Consider the following 25,757-nt stretch of genomic DNA (forward strand, 5'->3'; position numbering starts at 1 on the left):
CAGTATATAACATCCTGGGACCCGACACTTCTGGTCTACGATGGTTCGGACTACTCTGTTAAAAGTCCCGGGCCTCCCTGGACATCTTCAGAGTAGTCATCTGCTAATAGCACGGCGTTTTACAATGGGTTCTCATAGCATTTGCAACGCAATATAAGTGAACCATTCTCGAAAGGGAACGCACTCGGTTACTTACGTAACCTCGGTTCCCTGAGAGATAAGGGAACAAGTATTGTGCTATTTTGCTCATGTCAGGTGCTTTGCTTCAGTCGATTTAACCTGTCTCTATGGCGATATTCTACAGAATTTATACCCTTCAGCCACGCCCATATTGGCGCGCTCAAGTCGAGCAAGGCAGCAAGCGCTCTGATTGGATCACGTGTCCTTGCTGGATCGCCATAGGTTTGTGCAGTTGCCGCAGCACAGCCAATCAGCATGCTTCAGCCAGCTATGATGTGCTCGCTGTGCAGCTGCACCGAGTTTTAAAATAAAGGCTTCAATATTCTCGAGAAAAGGAGTTTTCACATAGCGTTTGCAATGAAATACTCGTTCCCTTATCTCTCAGGGAACCGAGGTTACGCAAGTAACCGAGTACGTTAGTTTACTTCAGAGGTGTTCAGCGCATATGTGCCCTATTGATGACGCTCCAGTGGGCGTGAATGATTATATTTTACAATATTTTATATATAGCAATACAGATATATAAAGGCTATTAAAAACGAGGAAATAGTAATTTTATTATAATATATAGCTATATAATTCTCATCTCACACATCGTTGATCTGCATTCAGATGTTTTCTATGCTATAATGTATTTCTATAATAAAAGACATATGCAGTATTATATGATCTTACCTTTCAAGCAATGTTGAAGCAAAATGACTAAACAAAACAAACTTTTACAGACGTTATCTTTGCAAGCACAGACTATATTTAGTGTAATCAGTCTTTCTTTTTATTTTATAACTAGCATAAAACAAACATTAGTTCTTATTCACAGTGATTAAAGATTATTAAACAAAAAGATTGGAAAATAATTGCACAACCACCAAATAGGTGGTAATATGCACTATGTTAAATTAACACTCCTCAGTGTACATACACTCACCTAAAGGATTATTAGGAACACCTGTTCAATTTCTCATTAATGCAATTATCTAATCAACCAATCACATGGCAGTTGCTTCAATGCATTTAGGGGTGTGGTCCTGGTCAAGACAATCTCCTGAACTCCAAACTGAATGTCAGAATGGGAAAGAAAGGTGATTTAAGCAATTTTGAGCGTGGCATGGTTGTTGGTGCCAGACGGGCCGGTCTGAGTATTTCACAATCTCCTCAGTTACTGGGATTTTCACGCACAACCATTTCTAGGGTTTACAAAGAATGGTGTGAAAAGGGAAAAAAATCCAGTATGCGGCAGTCCTGTGGGCGAAAATGCCTTGTTGATGCTAGAGGTCAGAGGAGAATGGGCCGACTGATTCAAGCTGATAGAAGAGCAACTTTGACTGAAATAACCACTCGTTACAACCGAGGTATGCAGCAAAGCATTTGTGAAGCCACAACACGCACAACCTTGAGTCGGATGGGCTACAACAGCAGACGACCCCATCGGGTACCACTCATCTCCACTACAAATAGGAAAAAGAGGCTACAATTTGCACGAGCTCACCAAAATTGGACAGTTGAAGACTGGAAAAATGTTGCCTGGTCTGATGAGTCTCGATTTCTGTTGAGACATTCAGATGGTAGAGTCAGAATTTGGCGTAAACAGAATGAGAACATGGATCCATCATGCCTTGTTACCACTGTGCAGGCTGGTGGTGGTGGTGTAATGGTGTGGGGGATGTTTTCTTGGCACACTTTAGGCCCCTTAGTGCCAATTGGGCATCGTTTAAATGCCACGGCCTACCTGAGCATTGTTTCTGACCATGTCCATCCCTTTATGACCACCATGTACCCATCCTCTGATGGCTACTTCCAGCAGGATAATGCACCATGTCACAAAGCTTGAATCATTTCAAATTGGTTTCTTGAACATGACAATGAGTTCACTGTACTAAAATGGCCCCCACAGTCACCAGATCTCAACCCAATAGAGCATCTTTGGGATGTGGTGGAACGGGAGCTTCGTGCCCTGGATGTGCATCCCACAAATCTCCATCAACTGCAAGATGCTATCCTATCAATATGGGCCAACATTTCTAAAGAATGCTTTCAGCACCTTGTTGAATCAATGCCACGTAGAATTAAGGCAGTTCTGAAGGCGAAAGGGGGTCAAACACAGTATTAGTATGGTGTTCCTAATAATCCTTTAGGTGAATGTATGTGTCCACACTACAGGGTGTTAAAATTAACACTGAAGCAGTGCTGAAGTTAGCGAGATAATTAAGTTAACACTGAAGCAGTGTTGAAGTGAATGAGATAATTAAGTGATTAATTAAGTGATGATATAGCATTATTGAAGATACCTGATGTTAATAAGCAGAATCATTGACGGAAAGAGAAAAAACAATAACAGAAAAAAGAGAAACACAAGAACTACAACTGACTTCGAGTCATTACACATTGTTGCACTTATTGTTGCCAGTTTGACTTTATTTCTGTCATACATCGACAAAAGTTCTTGAGATTCAACAGAAGTTTAGACGGTAATGTTTTATGGAATTTTTCCATTATTCCATTACCATTATGGTGGTCAGTGTTTGCTTTAGTTGGGCTCTTGACCCTTTTCATTTTTTTATATTAGTTTTTCTCTGACTGTTCCAACATTGTGTTTATAAAGCACATTTGTTAATGCAAGAGAAAACATGACCTGCTCACAATATGTTTTGATGACAATGACATTATCAGCATGAATCTTTGACTATATGCTTGATGTCTTGTTTTATTATTGGTGATTGTAGCTCTGAGATTCTACAGTTTGAGATCCAACAAGCAATATCAGAAATTTTGAAAATACTTTGTGCACAGAAGTTATTGTGTTTAAACACACAGACATCAAGAATCAGCATATAAATATATCAACAATGGTGACAATAAACAAACTAGTGACAAACAGATCAACTCTGAACATCACAAAACAAGCTACTAAAGTCATAACAAAACAATAGCAAAATAAAAGCAAACAATGAAAATTACAGGGCAATTCAGCTGCATAATTTATTCATGCTGCAATGCATGATGTGAGCCATTGATGCGTTCTGATTGGTGGCTCCCATCATGCACTGCAACATTAAGCATTTGTTTGATTGTCACCATTGTTGAAATTCATATGTAGATTCTTGATGTCTGTGTGTGATTTTAAATCCTTCAGATTCCTAAAACATTCCTGGAAGTAGTTACTGTAGTGAAAAATTAATAAAGCATTTGGATAATCAGTTTATAATGATGGGTGACATCATTGAATCAGGTCACTAGTAATTTAATCATCGAAACATAACCAGGGCTGTGTTTCCCAAAAGCATCTTAAGCCTAACTTGATCTCAGACCAACTGCAACAAATGGTTTGTACGATCAAATAAGGCTTGCAATGTTTTCGGGAAACACAGCCCAAATCATAGTTTCTCTTGCCACAACAAATGTGCTTTATAAACACAGAGTTGTAGCAACCAGAGAAAAACTAATGTTAAAAGTAAAGGGTCAAGAGCCCAACTAAAACAAACACTGGTCACCGTAATGGTGACATGAAACGAAACATTCCATAGAACATTACCATCTAAACTTCTGTTAAATCTAAATAAGACCGTGTGTAGATGTATGACAGAAATAAAGTCAAACTGGTAAAATAATAAGTGCAATAATGGTTCAAAGTCAGTAGTTCTTGTGTTTCTCTTTTTTCTGTTCTTGTTTCTCTTTCCTTCAGTGAGTTTGCTTGTTATCATCAGGTGTCACCACTAATGGCCAATCATCACTTAATTAATCACTTAATTATCTCATTAACTTCAACACTGCTTCAGTGTTAACTTAATTATCTCATTAACTTCAACACTGCTTCAGTGTTAATTTTAACACTGTAGTGTGGACACATATGTACACTGAGAAGTGTCAATTTAACACTGGGGATTTTGCTGTGTATGGCACGCTTTTTCTTAGCTTCCTTTTCTATGGTGACTTGTCAATTCGTCACTCTGTTGTGAATGTCTGGTGTGTTAACCATGAATATACTCTGATTTGGATGAACTTACTCCTGGACATGTTTTTGGAACCAGCATACCTCGAGTAAGCAAGGTTTGGTTTAATCAACCGAGAGTTCAGGGTATGTTTGACAGTAAGATAACCTTGCTTTCTGGAACACTCCTCAGTTGTTGTTCTTGTGTTTCTCTTTTTTCTCTTTAGTTGTTTCTCTTTCCTTCAGTGATTCTGCTCATTAGCATCAGGTGTCACCACAAATGATCACTTTATTAATCACTTAATTATCTCATTAACTTTAACACTGCTTCAGTGTTACTTTAACACTCTGTAGAGTGGGACCATATGTGCTCTGAGCAGTGTAGATTTAACACTGGGGTTTTTTCTGTGTATACTTACTGCGAGCCAGAATCATTTCCTCTTCTTCTGTCTTCAAGTTTTTGCGGGTTTTCATATCTTTGCAGCATTGCAGGAAGGCCTGGGCACACTCTTGCCCGTCTACAATATACGTGGCTCTTCGTTCACAGGTGTAGCCAAGTTTATTATCCCTCATCCCATCAATGCAGCACTGCTTCAGTTCACCAGAGTACTGACCAACTGAGAAGATAATGAAAGGGGGGGGAGTTCCCTTAAACATGAACCGTGAAGAGAAAGGTTCGGGATCTTTAACAGTAAAAAAAAAAAAAAAAAAAAAAAAAGATCCCTTTCTGATTTACATTGCAAAAGTAAAATCTGAGTAAATTTCAGTTCCTCACTTAGTGTACCAGTGATCTGCAGGAGACTCTCAGCTCTTCGTTTTCTCTTTGCAGTGGCGGGACACTCAGGCTCTAGGCGACAATTCAATTGAATGAATTAGTATATTTTAAAAATCACTTGGCAAGGTTAAAAAAAAAACGTTAATCGATTTTTAATTTTCAGCAGTTTTAAAAACTTACTTCTATGTACTGGTATTGCAAAACCACCTGTTTTTTTTTTTTTTTTATTTGACTTGGATTAACTACATTGGCCATCTTTGTGTCATGTCACCAGTGTCGGCTCCACGAGTAGACCATAGGGGGCCTGTCCCGGCCACTTCAGTTTCTATGCTCCTTACATTGATGCTTTCCCCCGGACTGCGGTTTCAACCGTGATTTTTCCTCTGTGGTCTCTGCATCCTTTCCCCCCATTAAACACTTATCTTCTCTTGATGTCAATGAAGAAACTGACATTCTATGTTTGGCCTCAACTTCCTGCCTTGATAATATCTGTCTTCTCATCTCCAGGCCAGCATGTGCAACACCCTTCAGCCCCTGATCCCCTCCCGCCTACTACAGGAGATCTCATTGACTTTGCTCACTCTGACTCCTATAATCCACACACCTCTCACTACTGCCATCTTTCCCACCACATTTAAGCAGGCTTCGGAAACCACACTGCTTAGGGACTGTTTGTTTTTTTATTTAAGGGGCTACCAGATGAGTTTTGAGATCTGTGGTCAAAATTAGAATTGACCCTCCCTTCGCCAGCAATACTTTTTTTATGACCCTCCAAAATGATTGTGAAAAAAGGTATGACCCTCCCCGATAATGTATTGATTACTTCTGTACTGGATTGCGCTAAAATACACACAATTATCTGTCTCTGATACACACACACACACACACACACTTTTTAATAATCATAAAATGAAAATGTTCTCCATTGACGCTGACCCGTTGTGCAATATAATCCACTGCTTGCCTGTTCGTCTATATATTAAAACTGGTAACCCATATTTGGGATTCAGTATGCAGTCCTGGAACTTGGGCTGTAGCGATATGAAACCAAAATCGCGACACTCAGATCCACAAACCTGTGTCGCGGTGTGAGAAGGCAGAATCGCGACACATCCCTTCCAACTCTAGTTATAATAATAAACGAGTCCAGACATTAGAAAAAATATCTGTCTACACATGTGTTTTATATTTAATATGAGGGAAATACACATGCATCACGGACGTGACACAAAAAAATCATTAACTTTTAGGTGGCAAAATATGTTTTAGTAATTCTGTGAATTACACTGCACATACCAAAAGTACCCACCGGATGAAGAAGGGTTGGCTCTCCACAGAACATAAAATATTCAGAACATAGAGTGTAGGCCTAGAGATAACGATCCAAAAAGCATAGGCTGATAGACGGAAAGCATGACAGTAGGAGGTTACCAAATCTGTGTTTGTGTTTAACCCTCTGAGGTCGGCAAATGCGCCGGCACGTTTTGCTGGATTTTTTTCACATTGTAGCACAATAAATTTAAAAATAATAAATAATAATAAATAAAAAACATAAATTACTCAGTCATTTATGGTCATACAGAAAAAAGAAATATGAAAAAACAATCTGTGATATTTCTACTTTTGTATGTGTCCACTTACAATCAAATCAAAACATTGTGCTTTTGTAAAATAAAGAAAATAAACAGGGTGTGCTTTCTGCCTCTCCGTCGCGGTGAACTTTTTTTTCCTGAGCACGTCTATAAACTGAAACAAAACTCAGCGAATACTTGTCACAAATTTATGAGCCATATACCTTTATAAACATTTAAGTGTGTACTTTTAAATGATCGGATTCAAACTGAAAACAAATATTCTCTGTTTAAGTCATTTGTATAAAACCAACAAGATGTTCAGTTTCTCAAACGCTTGCTCATTATTTTTAATTTGACCACGCCCACGCGCGCAAAAGAGATTCACATGCAAATCTCCACATGGAACGCGATCGCGCTCATTACCTCAAAAAACAAAACACCACACTTCATAAGTCTCTGCTTTTCGTCGAGTTTGGAAGACACGCAGTGAGCTTACATTGGATTTACCTCAGAAGAAGAAGAACGCGATTTGAAGACAAGAAAGATGTAAGGTAAGAAATTCTTACTTATTAGTTTATGTTATTGTTGCATAAACTTCACATTGCAGTTGAACTGTTGCTAGATATATGGTGAATATTATAATATTTAGACCCGTGTTTACTGTTACTGTGTTTGTGGATATCTGCTCAAACGTAGATATGTATAATATGGTAACCATAATGTTTCATATTTTGGAGCACAATCACGTTTGAAAAGCAAAACGCACCAGGCTTCATGTTTTTACTATTATCTCATTTCATATCATCATAACGAATGGAAACATTTGAAGTAACATATGATAATCAATATATTTTTCTCTAGCGTAGTTGTTACTGAAATCTTTTGGAAGATTTATAGGCTGCTATAGGTTATTGCTATTATTATTTTATGCAGCGCTGCGCATAGCCTATGCCTACAAGGCACAACAAACCTGGTGTTCATTATATTATATATTGTTGGAAACATTTGTGTGTGTGTGTGTGTGTGTATTCTGTGAATTTTAAAAAGCAATTTTAACCAGAAAAATCTAAAATTTATTCCCAAAATCGTGCAGGCCTATATTTCTCTTGATATCAGTATGTTCACTTTTTTTTTTTTTCAGTGACCAGATGCCACTGAGTCCTGCTGACTTCAACATTCACATGAGTCTCTGTATATGAACATGGTAAAGTGAAAATCAAACACCTTGGAAATGAAAGGTATGTAGTATGTACAATGTTTTTAGGAATGGCACAAAGGTCTCTGTTTTTGGGTCATTTTTTCAAAAATGTGCTTTTTTGTCATTTGTTGTGTATCTTTGGATTATGTTGTGTTGTAAATAAATCCAAACAATCAAACAGCCATTATTTTTTAAATCTCCTCATTCTTTGTGCAAGGTTGCTCAGAATGACAGGGCCTGATAGCTCCTAATAGGGCCATTAGGGAGGGTCTTTGTCTTTCTCAGGTGTGAAAACAATACATATTAATGATGTGATCACGCCTCCTCGCATAAAGCTTTCTTACACAAAACACGTCTTACAAATTTTAAATCAATATATTGTCTTATCTGAATGAGCAGTCAGGGTGATTTTCACATAGTTTTGGAGCAAATATTCTAGGCTACGTGATACAATTTTCAAAAGTCTTGTGAAGAAATAATCAGTATGGGTTTCATGACCTTATTCAGTGACAATTTTCTTTTGTATTTTCACAAACCACGCATAAATGTCATTATCTCAAAACTACAAACTTTTACACACATGCTGCTGATATATTATTGTAGCAGAGTTTGTGCTGAATACAGTGTAATAAGACTTTAGCCATAAAAATGTCACAAGTAACAGAAATAAGCACAAATGTCAGAGCATGTCAGAACACCTCCAGGGCCAGAAAACACCTCAGACCCCAGAGGGTTAACAAATCAGTTAATGTAAGAATTAGCCTACTATATTTCCGTATGTCTAAAGGGGGTCGCACACCAGACGAGAAGCGCAGCGCCACGTCTTTAAAATACAAACACAGTGTGTGTGTGAGTGTACATTGTCTCAAATTGTCATTAATGTATATACTGACTTCACCCTGTACTGCAATATACATTCAGTTTTACACTCATTTACAGAAATCAGCTGCTTGAATGAAAATTGCTGATGTTATCAGATTTTCAGGTGATATTCTCAATTCATTCAGTTAACGGACGCTCTGAGGTAAAGTGAATTCAGACTGCAGACTAAGCAACGATTGTATTTAATTGGACTGTACAATCATAACATAGTACAGACATGATCTTAATTCCATAATATCCTTAAACATAACAATATTGCTGGCCATAAACTGACAAAGTGCGCGTCCGGTGTGCGATACCTCGAGTTGTCATAGACGTGACGCGGCGCTACGCTTCTCGTACGGTGTGCGATCCCCTTTAGATTATTGGCAGCATAAAAAATGAAACGATGTGACAGCCATGGGCTGAACAATTCAAGTTACCGGTAATACCCATTGAGCCTATGAACTAGTTGCCAGAAACACATCAACAAGAAAGAATGAAGGCTACTCTGTAAAACAACTGCAATCATGTGATACAAAAGGACCATATTCATCATGTAGCGTCTGGAACAATCAGACACACACAAATTAGACATTATATTTAATCAATTATCCAGCAAACTCACTCTACCAACAAAGCCCTATGAAACTTCCCCCAAAACTAACATCACAAGTGAAGCTAACACACTGGCAGAACCCGGTGTCCTGTTACAGGACACATTGAGACTGACAAGAGTTTTACGACCCCAAAAAGGAATTTGCAGAGGGCTGTGACACTCACTTAATTCTTGCTGAGGATTTGAAATAAACCATGTTTATCCTATATATTCTATATATAACCACTTGAGTAATATATAAACATGTATCTCATTTTCCCATCTCATGGTTTTCCTTTTATGTTGTTTGGCCTATGTTTCTTGTAAACTCTAATGGGTTAATGTTTCAGACTTTGCATACTGTGGTTAACCAAAATCATATGTGTGGCATGTTTGGTCTCTATAAACTCCAATCTTCGTCCCCGATTTGTTCATTTACATTACATTTTGCTAAATTTGTGACGCATTCGTATTATAAGAATCTTGAAGATTCTGCTAGAACACAATGGGTCGTAAAATTTCCCTCCAAAGGGAAATCTTCTCATTGGCTCACACACCTCCAGAGGGTGTGGCATCTTCACGCTTTAAAAATCACTGATCAAAAGATCAGCTCTCTTAGTCCCTTTCTGAAATGCTGACGTGAAGATGATGCTGAACTAGAAGTTCCTAAGGACCCCCAAGTTTGTGCCAGGCTGCGGCCTTATCTTTCCATTCACCAACGATCCTCTGACTCCCACTGGTTCTCTCTTATCAAGACCACATCAGCAAAGATCAACTGGAGCCTCAACAAATTGCATCAGGACAGTTTAATTCAAATGGGCGAGACATGCAATTATCGAACTTAGTCTCATTATTTGATACATTAAGTATCCTTACCCCTTTTTAAAGAAGGGCGTGTTAGAACTAAACTGATGGTTTGCTCAAGGCTGTTGATCTGCTGAACTCCAAACAATGCTATAACTTCTTGCTTTCCTGTATTCTGCTTCAGCTCTCTTTCTCTTGGTAAACTGTATGCATGTGAAGAGTTCAGATGCAAAGCCTCTAAGTGCCGTCTGAAATTTTCTTCTAGAATGATCATTTTTATAAAGCTTGTATATTTAAGTTAAGTAATTTCACTTAAATGACAATTAATAGGTAATTTGCATTGCCATTTAAGTGAAATTATTGAACTTAAATATATGAGCTTGATAAAAATGATCATTCTAGAAGAAAATTTCAGACGGCACTTAGAGGCTTTTGCATCTGAACTCTTCATGTATGTACATGTATGTTAGAGTAGTCTAAGTGTTTAGTCTAGTTAATAAAATCTTGTTCATGTCACATGTAAAGTTGTCTGTGTCTCAAGCTCATAACTGGAGTCACTAATCATAGTTTTTGTCTACTTGCTCTTAGTAGTACTGTAAATTAAGAAAGACATTTTCCATGCCCAAATTTTCCAAATTTATTTCTTAGAGTTGCTCTTCTTCTCTTCCCTCTCCGGCCTCCGCTAACTCTGCCTGCCTTTCTTGCGTTAACAATTCCTGCCCAGATGCACAGGGCTCTCTGGCGTGCGCAATCTGCTCCATAGAACTGGCTTAAACAGACGATCTGATGGGTTTTAGAAAATTAAATACAACCCGAAACTAAAAAACAGACCAGGCCTCTATCTGAGACCAGCCTTTATTTATCCAAACCTGTAGCCACACCAGGCGTGTAAAAGAGACAGGCGTCTATTTGGGACTCTGCTATTATTTGAAGTTTTATGGTAATTGTATCTTAATTTTAATCAATGTTTCATCAACCAATTGCCTGGATTTAATAAATAACGGATTTAATTCAAAACGAAAGAAAACAGACTGCTCTCTGCTTATGTAAGCCTTATGAAATGTGCATTTCTCTCTGGTGCGTTCACTACTGCGAAGATCGTGAGTCAGCATTGTCAACTTCATCTTTGCAGCCAACACTGACACAGAAAACACTTGTTTATTAATAAACAATTCAAATGTCTCCTTGCTATATTTTACATTTACATGAATGCATCATCACCACACCTGTGGAGGGATGGTGCAATTTTTGTTGGCTCAGACCATTCTGCTAGCGATGGGGGGCCGAAACTGAGAGAGCTACATGGAGCTACATGGAAAAATATGCACCAAAAAAAGCTACTTTGAAATGTTGCTGTTTTCATGAATACAAAAGTTGGGTGACCCAACTAAAAGACTAGACTAAAAAAAGTTGGATGACCCTCTCCTCAACAAAGAATAAAAAGACATGACCCTCCCCTATTTTCCACAGGTGGTCCATTCCATAAATACCGAACGGTCCCTTAAAAACAACACTTAATCCTACAACTGATGACAACTACAGAATAGACTCCTTTCTTCCTTTTCTGTGAAAAACTCTTGAAAGAGTTGTTTTCAATCCACTTTTCTCTCACAGAATGACCTACACAGCAAAATCCCCAGTGTTAAATCAACACTGCTCAGAGCAAATATGGCCCCACTCTACAGAGTGTTAAAGTAACACTAAAGCAGTGTTAAAGTTATGAGATAATTAAGTGATTAATTGAGTGATGATTGAGCATTAGTGATGAACACCTGCAGTTAACAAGCAGAATCACTGAAGGAAAGAGAAACACAAGAACTACAACAGACTTTTAGTCACAGCCTTAGATTAAATCAACTAAAGATAAAACGAAGAGATTCAATCTGTGAAGATCTCAGCAGAGGAGGAATAAACAACTCCACAAACAGCATTACCAGCTTCCCTTATTACTAACCAGACTGACTTTATTTCTGTCAGACGTCTACAGTTCTTATTGAGAATTAACAGAGGTTTAGATGTTGATGTTTTAAAATCACCATTAAAAAATCACCATTATTGTGAACAGTGTTGCCTTTAGTTGTGCAATTTGACTCTTGACTTCTTATGGGAGTTTATGGTCTTTGTAACAGTGTTTACTAAAACACATAATTTGTTGCAAGGAAAGCCAGAATCAAAGACAGTCAGGTGATAGACCTATAGTTTTCAACATCATAAAGTTTACAAATTTTATCATTGACTGAAAGTGGTTATTTGTTATTAATATATATTTTTATTAACATTGACTTCTTTCTTCAGATCAGGCATCAAGCTGATTTTTTTTTTTTTTTTTTAATTATTGGGAAAGTAATCTTTGGACAAACACACAGACATCAAGAATCCACATATGCATCTCAACAATGGTGACATGCTTTTTATGCCGCAATGCATTCAAAACGCTTGGCTCCCAGCATGCATTGCAGCATGAAGCACCATTGTTGAGATTCATATGCTGCTTCTTGATGTCTGTTTGTTCCTAAAAAAAATCTAAATAAAAGAAAATAATTTTCCAAAAAAATTCAGCAATGTATATAAAAATAAAATGTCTGCTCTGTATCAAGAAAGGTGTAAGCTATTTTTAATAACAAATGACAACTTATGATTAGGGTAATTATTATAAACTCAATAATTATTATAAACTCATTATTATAAACTCACTCTACTTTATAATAATGAAAACTACACCACCTGAACACCTTTGTTTTTGGCATTCTTTGTAACAAATTATGTACTTTGATAAATACTGTTACAAAGACCAAAATTGTACTTAAAATGCCAAGATTCAAACTGCCCAACTAAAGGAAACACCGATCACCATAATGGTGGCCAAATATTTTAAAACATCAACATCTAAACCTCTGTTCATAGACATATGACAGAAATAAAGTCAGTCTGGTTAGTAATAAGTGAAGCTGTTAATGTTGTTTGTGGAGTTGTTTAATTCTCTTCTGCTGAGATCTTCACATATTTAATGTCTTCTTTTATCTTCATCTGATTTAATGTGACTGTGACTGGAAGTCAGTTGTAGTTCTTGTGTTTCTCTTTCCTTCAGTGATTCTGCTTGTTAACTGCAGGTGTTCATTACTAATGTTCAATCATCACTCAATTAATCACTTAATTATCTCATTAACTCTGAGCAGTGTTGATTTAACACTGGGGATTTTGCTGTGTACTTGACAAAATTGGACACTCTACGAAGATCAGCCACTGCAGTCTGTTGCTCTAACTCTTCAGCTAACAAGAGCAAACTCCAATATGATATTCCACGCAGCACGACAAAGCCTCTGCCGATAATCCAGAAAGTGACAGTATGTCTGGTCTTCTATCAGCTAAAGAGGACCCAAAGTCACACCCCTCATGATCTCACTAGATGGAATGTGATCTCACTAGATGGAACTAGATGGAATATAAAATGTTGATGTTGACTTTCAAGACTGCCACTGGAACTGCACCTTCCTACCTCAATTCCAGCTAGGGTAACTGAACGAGGGGCGCCTTGGTGTTCTTTCACAATGAGGCACAAAGTCACTTTCCAAAATCTTCATGTCTGCTATATGCATGTAAGTGTAGATACTGACCTGGTGACAACTTGACGCAGTCTTCCCTATTTACACAATTCCTGACAAATTATAACAATGTGATGTAATGAACATAAACATTTAGAAAAATTCATAATTTGAGTTTTGCATCAAAATGTGTTTTCTATATATCGCCAATCATCACCCAAAAACTCAGTTTTAAAACCCATGCTTGTCAGACCAGAGATGTACCCCTTAAAATAACCCTCAGAAATCTATTTGTTCAGTGAATAAAGCTAATATTGTCACGGTTTGGGTTTTGTTTTCTTGTTCTTGTCATTGTCATGTTTCTGTGTCTTGTCATGTTTCAAGACGCTATTTTAAACACTTTTCTGAGCAAGCCTTTTTATCCGACTTGGCAAGACTAAATAGGGATCGTGTTGCATTGATTCCTACTGTAGACGAAGCTGTTGCTTTTTTTCAGCAACAGTTTCTATTGATTGCGAATAAACATGCTCCTTTCAAAAAGCATAGAATAAAGAACAGGGATAATCCCTGGTTTTCTCAAGATCTAGCCCAGTTAATTCAATCAAGAAATAAACAGTGGTCCCTTGCAAGGAGGACCAGCAGTAATGTAGACTGGCAATGTTTCAGAACTTTGAGAAATCAATGTACCTCAGCCATTCGGACCTCTAAATCAAATTATTATCTTAATTTATCTCAACTAATGATAAATCAGCAATCCATCTAAATTCTGGAAAACAATTAAAGTATTGCAGAATAAAAAAAGGCTTCAGACTTTCCCCAGCAATTGAATATTGGAAATATAACTATCACAGATAAAAGTGACATATTAAATGCCTTTAACGCTCATTTTGAGAAGGCAGGTCATTTATTTGATCAGCAGTTTCCATCAATTTCAGTTGATCCTTCAACACGTTTTTTGCTACCTAGTACATTTTCAACCTTTCTCATTTGATTTTGAAGCCCTACAAGTTCAAGATGTTATGCAATCACTGAATTCTATAGACCCCAAAAAGGCGCCCGGATCTGATGGTCTGGATCCCTTTTTTAACCCTCTGGGGACCAAGCTGTTTTTGGGGTCCTTGAGATGTTCTGACATGCCTTGACATTTGTGCTTTTTTCAGTTATTTATAAACATGTTAATGGCAAAGGTGTAAATTCACTCTATATAGCACAAACAGGGCTACCATAATATGCGAGCAACGTGTATGTAGATGTTTGTATTTTTAAGAGAATAATGTTTATGCGTGGTTATTGGAAAAAATTAAAATGAAAGTTGCTGAATTAAGACCACAAAACACATATTAAATATGTGTCCACAAGACTTTTGACTAATGGATGTTGTCCCTTTGAGTTCTAGCTTCAAAATGATGTAAAAATAGTCTTGCTTTATCGTTCACAAAAAAAAAATACATTGATTTAAATGGTGTAAAACAGGTTTTGCTTGGAAAGCCAATATGCGAGGGGGAGGAGTAGTTTACACCTTAGATTATGAATGTCCCACCCACTCTGCATAATTAGCCATTCACTCAGGTGTGAAACTGACTGAGCCACAATGCAAGGACAAAAGATGTATTTAGAGGAAGACTTATATTGACCATTTAAGATTTCGCTTACATCTCTCTTGTAAATATGTTTTGCTATTTTATTAAAAATGTTACAATTACAACAATAATTACAATTTCAACAATATTTCAAGTGTACTCTTTCTTTGTAAAAAAAAAAGAAAAAAAAAAAAGATTATAGGCCTACATTTTATCATATGTATTCATTAGTTTGAATATAGCCAACATTTGAACATCTAACATCTTAGTCTATGAATTTATTTTTGACAAAAATAGTATTTTTTTTGCAGTTTAATACGTTGCTTATACAAATACATTTTATTTCAACATATTCCAGTCGATTTTTACTCATCTCAGTAGGCTATAGCAAAGCAGTTTATTCTTTCACACACAGACGCGCGATTCATATTTAGGCTAAACAGTCTTTACAAATATGTCCCCTTCATTCATCTCACAGAAAGGCGAGTCATATTATAGAAATGCGATTCATCTTTTTGCGGTTTACATAGGCCTACAATAATGTTATTCCATAACGTTATTCCACACGTGAGAAAAGAAAACAGCCTACCTCACTCCTCAGCGGAATCTGCTCCTCATTTCAGGAGATATTGCTCCTCATCAGCACTGTTCTGAGGAATCTTTTCTCCATAAGGTAGGCTATGTCTCACTCGCGAGGAGTCGCGACGCGCTTTGTTTACAGCTGATGTGGGCGTTTCACAGCTCTGAAATAGTTCTCAGAATTTGCGTTTGAATAGCACGCGCTCTCCGGGGAGTGGTCACATTACTGTGAATGAGCTCGTAATGAGCTCGACAGGAGTCGCTCTCTTTTTATACAGATTACAGAAGCTGAGAATATTTGTTTTTTATATAAATGACTTCATTTAAAAGATGCGATCTCAAGCTTTATGCCCGTGGGTCTGTTTGCCTGTTTGACTGAATTTTCGCGGAGTTATAGATCATTTTCGAACGCGTTTCAAATGGGAGTTTACTGACAGAGAGAAGGCAGAAATAGCATCATGTTAATTTTTCTTTATTTGTCAAAAAGCAAAACACTTTATTTTTATTGTGAGTATACAGAAAAAAAATAGAAACTGAACAGGATCGATTGATGTATTACACGAAAATGAAAGATCAAAATTAACAGAGCATTTAGTGTTTATTTTCATTGCTAAAAAAAAAAAACGAGCAAAACGCGCAGGCGCGTTTGTGGTCCCCAGAGGGTTAAAGGTGGCCGCACCGGTTATAGCTGAGCCTATTACTCACATTTTTAACATGTCAATAAGTTTTAATCAGGTTCCAGCTATCTGGAAGCAAGCTTATATTACACCCCTTTTTAAAGCTGGCGATCGATATGAACAACTACAGACCAATCTCTAATCTCCCTGTTCTTTCAAAAATATTGGAATCTTTAGTTGCTACCCAACTTTAATCATATTTGCACTCGCATACTTTTTTAAATGAAATGCAATCCGGTTTCCAGTCGGGGCACAGCACAATATCCGCCACTTTAAAAGTCATGGATGACTTCAAAGAGGCTATAGACAGTAAATTTACCTGTATTTCTCTGTTCATAGACCTCACAAAGGCGTTCGATACTGTGGACCATCCATTATTGGTTAATACCCTACTGAGAGCTGGCATTGGATGTCATGCGGTCAAATGGTTCCATAGCAACAAATTATCAAATATGGTAATGATATGTCAAACCCAATTCTTGTTACGAAGGGTGTTCCACAAGGTTCAGTTTTGGGACCCTTGCTTTTCTTAGTTTATATTAATAATATTTGTGATAAGTTTAAATTTTGTAAGTATCATTTGTATGCAGATGATACAGTTCCGTCTTCCTGTGCCCCCACAGCTGAGTTGGCCTTTTCAAATGTGCAGGCAGATTTTGATACCCTGCAACATGCTCTACTAGATTTGAAGCTGTTGTTAAACCCACATAAAACTAAAGCTATGGTTTTTAATAATAGGCGAACAAAGCTACCATCCTTCTCCATCAAGTCACTGGATGGAGTCTGTATCCAATCTGTAGATACAGTAATTACAAATATCTGGGATTTTGGATGGATAAAAACCTCAACTTTAAATACCATGTTGATTATCTTGCAAAGAAATTGAAATTCACATAGGCTAAATTCCTGTTTTTCCTTGGCTTCACGAAAACGCTTAGTTGCTAGCCTTTTTCTGTCACAGATTGATTATGGGGATAGTATCTACAGATTTGCCTCTCTGTCCACCTTGTCCAAACTTGACCCCCTTTATCACTCTGCTCTCAGATATGTCACTAACTCTAGTTTTAGGACACATCATTGTATACTGTACAGTTTGGTAGGATGGCCATCCCTTCATTTGCGCAGGCTTGAACATTGGTATATTTTAATTTACAAGGTTATTTTAAGAAAACTTCCAAATTATTTAAATAGGAATTTTTTATCATTTCAAAGCTGTCATAATCTCAGGTCTCATAACTGGCTACAGTTCAAAGTGCCAGCTATCAGAACAGAGGCTGGAAAGCTAAGCCTAATATATTATGGCCCTTGGTCTTGGAATGATGTGCAGACCAAACTCAAACTACAATCCCTCATCTCTTTAAAGGGATACTTCACTTTTTTTTAGAAATAGGCTCATTTTACAACTCCCTCAGAGTTAAACAGTTGAGTTTTACCGTTTTTGAATCCATTCAGTCGATCTCTGGTTCTGGCGGTACCACTTTTAGCATAGCTTAGCATACATCATTGAAGTGGACAAGACCATTAGCATCTCTCTCAAAAAAATGACCAAAGACTTTCGATATTTTTCCTATTTAAAACTTGACTCTTCTGTAGTTACATCGTGCACTAAGACCGACGAAAAATTTAAAGTTGCGATTTTCTAGGCTGATATGGCTAGGAACTATACTCTCATTCCTGCGTAAAAATCAAGAAACTTTACTGCCGTACCATGAGTGCAGCAGGCGTAATTATATGACGCAGCGCCTGAAAATAATCCCCAGCTCGGTAACTTCCAATGCTCCCTGTGCAAGCAGGATGTCACGTTGGTTATGTTGACGGAAGGTAGCCTATTTTCAGGCGCTGCGTCATATCATTACGCCTGCTGCAACCATGGTACAGTGCTGTATAACATCTTGTTGTGGAGACTTGTTTTGTTGTGTTTTCTGTTGTATCAAATGATGATGTTGTTATTGGTTTTTATTGTTGCTTGTTATCTGTTTAATCCTGCTATCCAACCCTGTCTTGACTAGGTCTCACTAAAAGAGGTTTTAACCTCAATGTGACTTTCCTAGTTAAATAAAGGTTTAAAAAAAATGTGATTCCCTGTTTGTCATGTGATCCTCTCATGTGTCTTGTCATTGGTTCAGTGACCACGGGTGTCCCTTGTCTAGTAATTAATTTGTGTATTTAAGCCCTCATGTTTGCCTTGTGTCTTTGCCGAGTATTGTATGAATGTTTTGAGTTGTGACTGGTTCTTGTCCTGGTTCTTGTCCTGGTTCTTGTCCTTGTATTGAGTTACCAGTTTCCAGCCTTTGTTTTATGTTTGATAATTAAAGTTGCATTTGGGTTCTTTACATCTTGCCTCCAGTGGATTTCGTTACAAAATACTCTACCAAAATATGGACACAGCAATCCGTCTGTTCCATCTCAGCCAAGGTGACTGTCCGATTGAGAAGTATGTGGAGGAGTTTTGTGGACTAAAGGCAGTCATGTATTTATAAGTCATGTTTAATCACAGTGTTTCAATCTTCTGTTTATTCAGCTACAGCGATAGGGATTTCCTGGAATGATGTGCTATTATTGTACTTCTGCAGCGGGGCATATTTAACGTGTTTGTGTGAGAGCGCCCTCTGGCTTTCCGATGGAGCAGTATTTACTACCGATTAGCCGTACTCCACTGACAAGCTGCGCATAAGATAATCACAGCCTTTGCCAAATCGCGTGCGGTTTTATTGCGATTAATCGTGCAGCCCTAATGGCCACCGATGCGCCTGTTTCTCCGGACAAGAGGACTGCCCCTGCACCTCTGTCTCCGGACAAGATGGCCGACACCACATTGCCTGAGCCCCTGGACAAGATGGCTGCCGCCACGCGGTCTGTTCCTAAGCCAGTGTCTGTTTCTGAGCCGGTGTCTGTTCCTGAGCATAACCCCATAGCTGCCCCCAAGAAAATTTTAGGAGGGGGCAGTGGGTCCCTTGATAGGACCATGGAGGCCACGCCTCCTGGCCCCTGAACTGCCTGGTCCACCTTGGCCACCTGAACTGTCTGGTCCTCCCTGGCCACCTGAGCTGCCTGCTCCGCCCTGGCCTCCTGTCCTGCCGCAGTCTCCAGGCCCTCTTCCGATGCACGGGCATGGCCCTCCATCTCTCTGGTTCATTGTTCACAGGTGTCCCTTGTCTAGTAATTAATCTGTGTATTTAAGCCCTCATGTTTGCCCTGTGTCTTTGTCGAGTATTGTATGAATGGTTCGAGTTGTGAATGGTTCTTGTTCAGGTTCTTGTTCTTGTTTTGAGTTACCAGTTTCCAGCCTTTTTTTATGTTTGATAATTAAAGTTGCATTTGGGTTCTCTACATCTTGCCTCTAGTGGATTTCGTTACAAATATAATAATATTTTCATTAGCTGAAATAAATTAAAAGAAAATAAATAAAACCTGTTCTGGTGTTGGTTCCTCCTGCAGTGTGTGACTCAAACATCAGACCTGCATCACTGAAAACCCCCATACTCTCCTTTCCACCTCCTGCTGTACAGCCGGTGTCATGCTTCTCTATGACGTCCCAGATCTAAAGGTGCAAAAAAGACACCAGTTATGTGCGTTTTATGCCAGAAACGGGGAGATTAGATGTTTTCGCATTGACGTCTGAAGAAGGTCCTTCACCTGAGTCTGAGTGAGTCTGTTCTTGTTAAGGACATGCACAGCCTTGTCAACCACCACCAGCCCAACTCTAGCTCCAGGATCCCCAGTTATCTGCAGCTTGACCTCACCTCCTGTTTCATAGGTATTCATCTTTTCCTTCACCTGAACCTTGAGCTGTCATTAAAATGAGAGATGCTGTGTCAGTAAAACAGACTTAAGGGTAAGTTCACCCAAAAATGAAAATTCTGTCATTAATTACTCCCCTTCATGTCGTTGCAGACCCGTAAGACCCTCTGAATTCAAATTAAGATACTTTTGATGAAATCCGAGAGCTTTCAAGGCAACTTTCAAGGCCCAGAAAGGTAGTAGAGACATCATTAAAATAGTCCTTAATGTGACTACAGGGGTTCAACCTTAATGTTATGAAGCGACGAGAATACTTTTTGTGCATTTTATTCTTTATTTATTTATTTATCTATATTATATCTTCATTTGCATTCTGAGGGTCTTACGGGTCTGGAACAACATGAAGGGGTGTAATTAATGACATAATTTTCATTTTTGGGTGAACTATCAATTTAGTTGCTTGGCATATCAATCATTTCTTGTGATGGTTGACCCACTGTTCCCATGCATGTGTCCTTCACGTCGACCCAGACTGAATCAGACACCACCTCAGACGAGCCCACATGATAATAAGCCACAAAGCGGAAGGACGGCACCATGTCTCTGGTTACAGGTAGAGACAGCGTCACTAGAGCTTGTCCTCTCCTCTTGAACCTGTCTGCTTTAACAATCTGACCTTTACTTAAGATCTGTAAATGAGGAAGATGAGTTAACAGTATTTATGATATTCATATGATTTCAAACACAAGCTGTGGTAGTTAATCAAATATTGATATAATAAATACATTTGTGGTGCAGCTTTATTTAGAAATAACCATAATCTTTACCATGTATGTGTAATCTTGAACTTTGAGTCCTGGACTTTGTCCTGTGTTGAGATTGACTGTCATTTGACCACCGATCTGAAGCTCTGCAGCATCAATGCCGACGTGGAAGTAGTTTGTGGAGCCGTCTTTGGGAATGTAAGCGAGAGCCGTCATCGTATTCACTGCCTGCTGTCCATTGCTTAATTGTGGATCTTTGGTCTTTGCCTGGAAAGAATACATTTGTTTTCTAATGTGCTATGTAGTATATGCTCCATTGATTGTTCAACATATGTTAACTGACATATGTTAACATGTGTGACCCTGGATGACAAAACCAGTCACAAGTAGCACGGGTATATTTGTGGCAATAGCCAACAATACATTGTATGCAGAGGTGTAAAGTCCAGGTTCAGAAAGTAAAAGTCCTCCTCAGTATTTTGTTCCAATCACCTGCATTTGCTAATTCAGAAAGAGATATAACTAATTAGTGAAATCAGCTGACTGAGTTCATGGGTGGAATAAACATATCTGCCATATATGAACAGACTTCTACTTTCTGACCCCTGGACTATACACCTCTGATTGTATGAGTCAAAATTATTGATTTTTTTTTATGCCAAAAATCATTTGAATATTAAGTAAAGATCATGTTCCATGAAGATATTTTGTAAATTTCTTACCATAAATATATAAAATATTTATTTTTATGAGTAAATGCAGCACAATCGCAAACATAAATGGACAACTTAAAAGGCGATTTTCTCAATGTTTAGATTTTTTTGCACCCTCAGATTCCAGATTTCAAATAGTTGTATCTCAACCAAATATTGCCCTAACAAACCATTATTTATTTATTCAGTTTTCAGTTGATTTATAAATCTCAATTTTCAAAAACTGACCCATGTGACTGGTTTTGTGGTCCAGGGTCACATGTGTTAATTCTCCACTAGTTCACCAGTGAAAGTGACTGAACATTAGTTGAGTTTGCAGGTCTTACAGTGATCTGCATTGTAGAAGATCCTCCTAGAGTGTTGACGGTAACCTTTCCAATGCCATTGGTTCTTGTTTGACCTTTGACCCCTCCAGGATTGACCTCCACTTCCACATTTTCAGCAGGAGTCTGGTCAGGATTTGTTACGTAAACCTTTTATAGAACCCAGAGCAAAAATTAATGAAATTCTTCTATAGTTTCCACAACCTTTCAGATTCTAATTGTAAAATTGTAAATCAGTGACAGATTTCTGGGATGAGATGTTGTAACATTGCCGGCAACTTAGCGTTACAAGCAATGGCATTGAGTGAGTCATTAATTTGAGAACTGCTCAAATATATGCAAATGACAGGTGAAAAATGCCAATTGTTAAAAGGTTTGAATAGTGAGATCTGTCATGAGTGTTTCAAAATCTGCCATTTGTTCAATATTTTGGTGCTGATGTGTGAATGTTATCTTAACAGTATCCTAATGGTATCATAAAAGCAACTGCTTGTGTGAACAGCAGATATGGTGTGTTTTACCAGAATAGCCAGTCTGCTAATTTTATACTAATTTACAGAGTTTAATGTGTAAAATCAGCCACTGTTTCATACCGAGACACTGAAGGGCATCCCAGGTTTGAAGAATTGTGGTGTTTTTTTGAAGTGGATGGTGTACGGTGACGTCACAATCTGAATGCCTCTCCTTTCTGCTTTCACCATTTCACTGCCTGAAACACACACACACACAGACGCACGCACGCACACGCGCGCACACACAATTAACCTCTATAAAATCACACACATGCATGTAAACGTGCATACAGATGTACAGTATCTGATGAGTCTTACCACTTTCTGTTAAAAGACTGACTGAAACATAGATTGATCGTCCAACCAGCTGGTTAATGTCCGGAAAGGTCTTAGTGATCATCTCCCTGCTCAGTTCTGCAGTACCTTCTCCTTCCCTAATCTATTCATATGAAAAAAGGCCAATTTCTGACAATATCATACCATTTTCCATTAAAACAGTAATATACCGTAGAAAACAAAAATAGCCAACAGGAATACACTGTAAATCAACAGTGCTCAAAATCGACACTCAGAGGCTGTTTTCCCAATCACACCCTATACCCTCATTCACTATTCCCTACATTAGTTCACTAATATAGTCCACTTGACAGAGTGAATGAAAAGAAGTGAGTGGATTGAGAAACTGATGAACACCTGATAAGCAGAATCACTGAAGGACAGAGAAACAAGAACAGAAAAACGAGAAACACAAGAACTACAACTGACTTCCAGCCACAGAGTGTGAAACCAGTTTAGGATTATTTCTTTCATACATGTACAAACGTTCTTGTTGAGAATTAACAGATATTTAGTTGTTGATGTTTTATTGAATATAATAAGGTTAGTCACCATGATGTAGATCAGTATTTTGCTTTAGTTGTTCTCTTGACCCTTGACTTTATAACATTTAGTTTATCTCTGGCTGCTTTAACTGTGTGTTTATAAAACACATTTGTTATGGCAATAAAAAGTCAAGAGGAAAGTTGATCAGGTGTTTTAGGCTGTTGAGGTGATTCCATAATCATCCTGGACACGTCTGATTCTCTGATCACACCAGTATATAAGCTTTGAATTTATGGGTGTTTAATACTTGTTACTCATATATCTGTGAATCTACAACATGAAATCCAGCAATGTTTCTGTTAACATTTATTGTGAAAGAGATTAAAATAATACAGTGCATTAATACATTTCAAACTACTGCTTGATTAAGACACAGACAGACATCAACACTTAGCACATGAATCTCAACAATGGTGACAATCAAAAGTTTCATGTCGCAATGCATGCTGGGTTACTGGATAGTATAAAACTCACAGCATACACTGCAGTATGAATAAAAAAATATTGCCACCATTGTTGAGAGACATGTGCTGATTTTTGATATCTCTGTGTTTCTGCAAGACAGTGTAGCTCTGTTTCTTTGGTCGTGCATGATGTGTTAAAGAAATTCATCATTGTAAATAATTGTTGTAGTTTCACAGTGGTGATAATGTAATCCTTTTGATACAGAATTAATCTCTGAATGAGGTTAGTAAATTAACAGGTTAAAGGATGATTTTTGTCATCATAATCAATTTAACAAAGTGCATACAAAAAAGGTGTGTACGCACAGGGATTAAAGTGGGCTGGAACTGTGTTCCGGCACCTCAGATAAATTAATAAATAAATAGATTCAAATCCAATCAAATCATTCTCATTAAATTCAATAATAATCATCATTCATCAAATCAAAACTGAATATCACCCCCTGGCCCCGCATTCACAAACAAGCTTCCCGACGTTATGTTCTCAGTCATGATTCTCCTGTCTGATTTTAGTGCATCTACCAGTTTACGCCTCCCCTCCCCGCTGAACGCCAGCGATTACTAATGCGTAAAATGCTCTCACAGTGGTTGAGCGCGGTAAAGATAGTTTTAGGTTCGATATTTGCCGGACATTTGTTTTCCCTTGTAATATTTTTTATTATTAGGGCCCAAGCCCTGAAAGGGCGAAGGCCCTATTGTTCTCATCAAGCCGGAAAATTTTCTAATTTATAGTCATTAGCTCCGACCAACAGGAAGTCAGATATTTTGGTTTGAATGTGGATTTTCTGGAGAATTTTCTCTCTCTGTCTGTGTGTCTGTGTGTGTGTGTGGGGGGGGGGGGGGTTGTCTATTCCATTTAATCTTTGTTTTTCAAGGTTTCAGGGGCTTTTGTGGCCCTTAACATGCTCAAAAACTCTTGAAACTTTGCACACAGGTCAGAACCCACGATCATCAGGGCCGGGCTGAAGCTGGTACCCGGGCGTGGCAGGGGGGCTCAACAGCGCCCCCTTGAAAACGGTCTGAAAACTTGGTCCATATATCAAACACACTTGCATGAATTAATATGAAACTCGGTACACATATAGATCTCATCGGGCCGAACAACTTCCGCACTCTAAAGTTATTAGCTCCGCCCAACAGGAAGTCGGCTATTATGGGTTGTTTGAAAAACGCATGCTGTGGAATTTGATGTATTCCTCCTAGAGAATTCATCCAATCGCCTCCAAACTCGGTCAGCATGAAGTCAAGACATTGAGGATGTTAAATTGTGGATGGATTTTTGATATCTCGAACGGTTTGGCCATGGCGAGGACACAAATTTATGGCGAGAAAAGAGAAACACAAAGTGGTATAACTTCTGCACACATTAACTGATCTTGATGAAACTTCAGCAGTGTGTTCGTGGTAAGAGGCCGATCAGATGGATGTAGCTATTGTGAGTCAAAGTTATAGCGCCACCAACTGGTAGCAGGAAGTGTGTCACTTTCAAAATGCTTTTGACAAAAGTGGGGGGGTTACTTTTACCCACAGTTACAAAAATCAGTATGTATATTGGGCCCATCGAGCCGGACAACTTTCTAATTTACAGTCATTAGCTCCGACCAACAGGAAGTCAGATATTTTGGTTTGAATGTGGATTTCTTTGCAAAATCAGCCCCTGAATTTTTACCCACTCCTCTTAAGTGGTTTATTTTATTCCCACCAAACTTTTTCAACATGATGAAAATACATTAAAGATGCTAAATTGTGAACGGATAATACATATCTCAAACGGTTTTGCTATGGCGAGGGATTAAAGTAATGTCAAAAATGGAAACACTAAAAGCCTCATATCTTCTAAAAATTTAATTATACACCATTTATTTCTATATAAAATTATACAAATATCAGAACTAAACCCATTTTATTCTTTTTTTTTTAAAATTTAATAATTGTTTAAGTTTAAAAACAGCCAGAATGTTTTTTTAGTCCAAAAAATAAATAAATCATGTTATTCATAGTGCTATACTGCCCTCTTGTGTTCAAAATCAGTTAGGCCTATTGTATCTATATAAAAATATAC

General features: G+C 38.0%; 1 protein-coding gene across 12 annotated transcripts in view; it reads right to left on the reverse strand.

Annotated features, from left to right (window-relative positions):
• The window catches only part of LOC311077813 (complement C3-like), a 501,390-nt gene that overhangs the window by 446,163 nt on the left and 29,470 nt on the right, over positions 1-25,757 (reverse strand). For 9 of the 12 annotated variants that reach the window (XM_084106430.1, XM_084106441.1, XM_084106440.1 and 6 more), the window contains exons 9-17: positions 22,668-22,788; positions 22,431-22,546; positions 21,841-21,987; positions 20,865-21,068; positions 20,535-20,726; positions 19,933-20,085; positions 19,708-19,837; positions 4,884-4,955; positions 4,528-4,725 (exon numbers count right to left, since the gene is read on the reverse strand). The exons of 1 other annotated variant lie outside the window; for it this stretch is intronic. In XM_084106430.1, the coding sequence (XP_083962556.1) occupies positions 4,528-4,725; positions 4,884-4,955; positions 19,708-19,837; positions 19,933-20,085; positions 20,535-20,726; positions 20,865-21,068; positions 21,841-21,987; positions 22,431-22,546; positions 22,668-22,788 (1,333 nt within the window). Of the gene's footprint in view, positions 1-4,525; positions 4,726-4,883; positions 4,956-19,707; positions 19,838-19,932; positions 20,086-20,534; positions 20,727-20,864; positions 21,069-21,840; positions 21,988-22,430; positions 22,547-22,667; positions 22,789-25,757 lie in introns of all 12 variants that reach the window. 2 more of the 12 variants (XM_084106442.1, XM_084106433.1) reach the window with 2 other exon arrangements.

This window comes from Abramis brama (assembly GCF_963993115.1).
Source record: "Abramis brama genome assembly, chromosome: 2".
Taxonomy (NCBI): Eukaryota; Metazoa; Chordata; class Actinopteri; order Cypriniformes; family Leuciscidae; genus Abramis; species Abramis brama.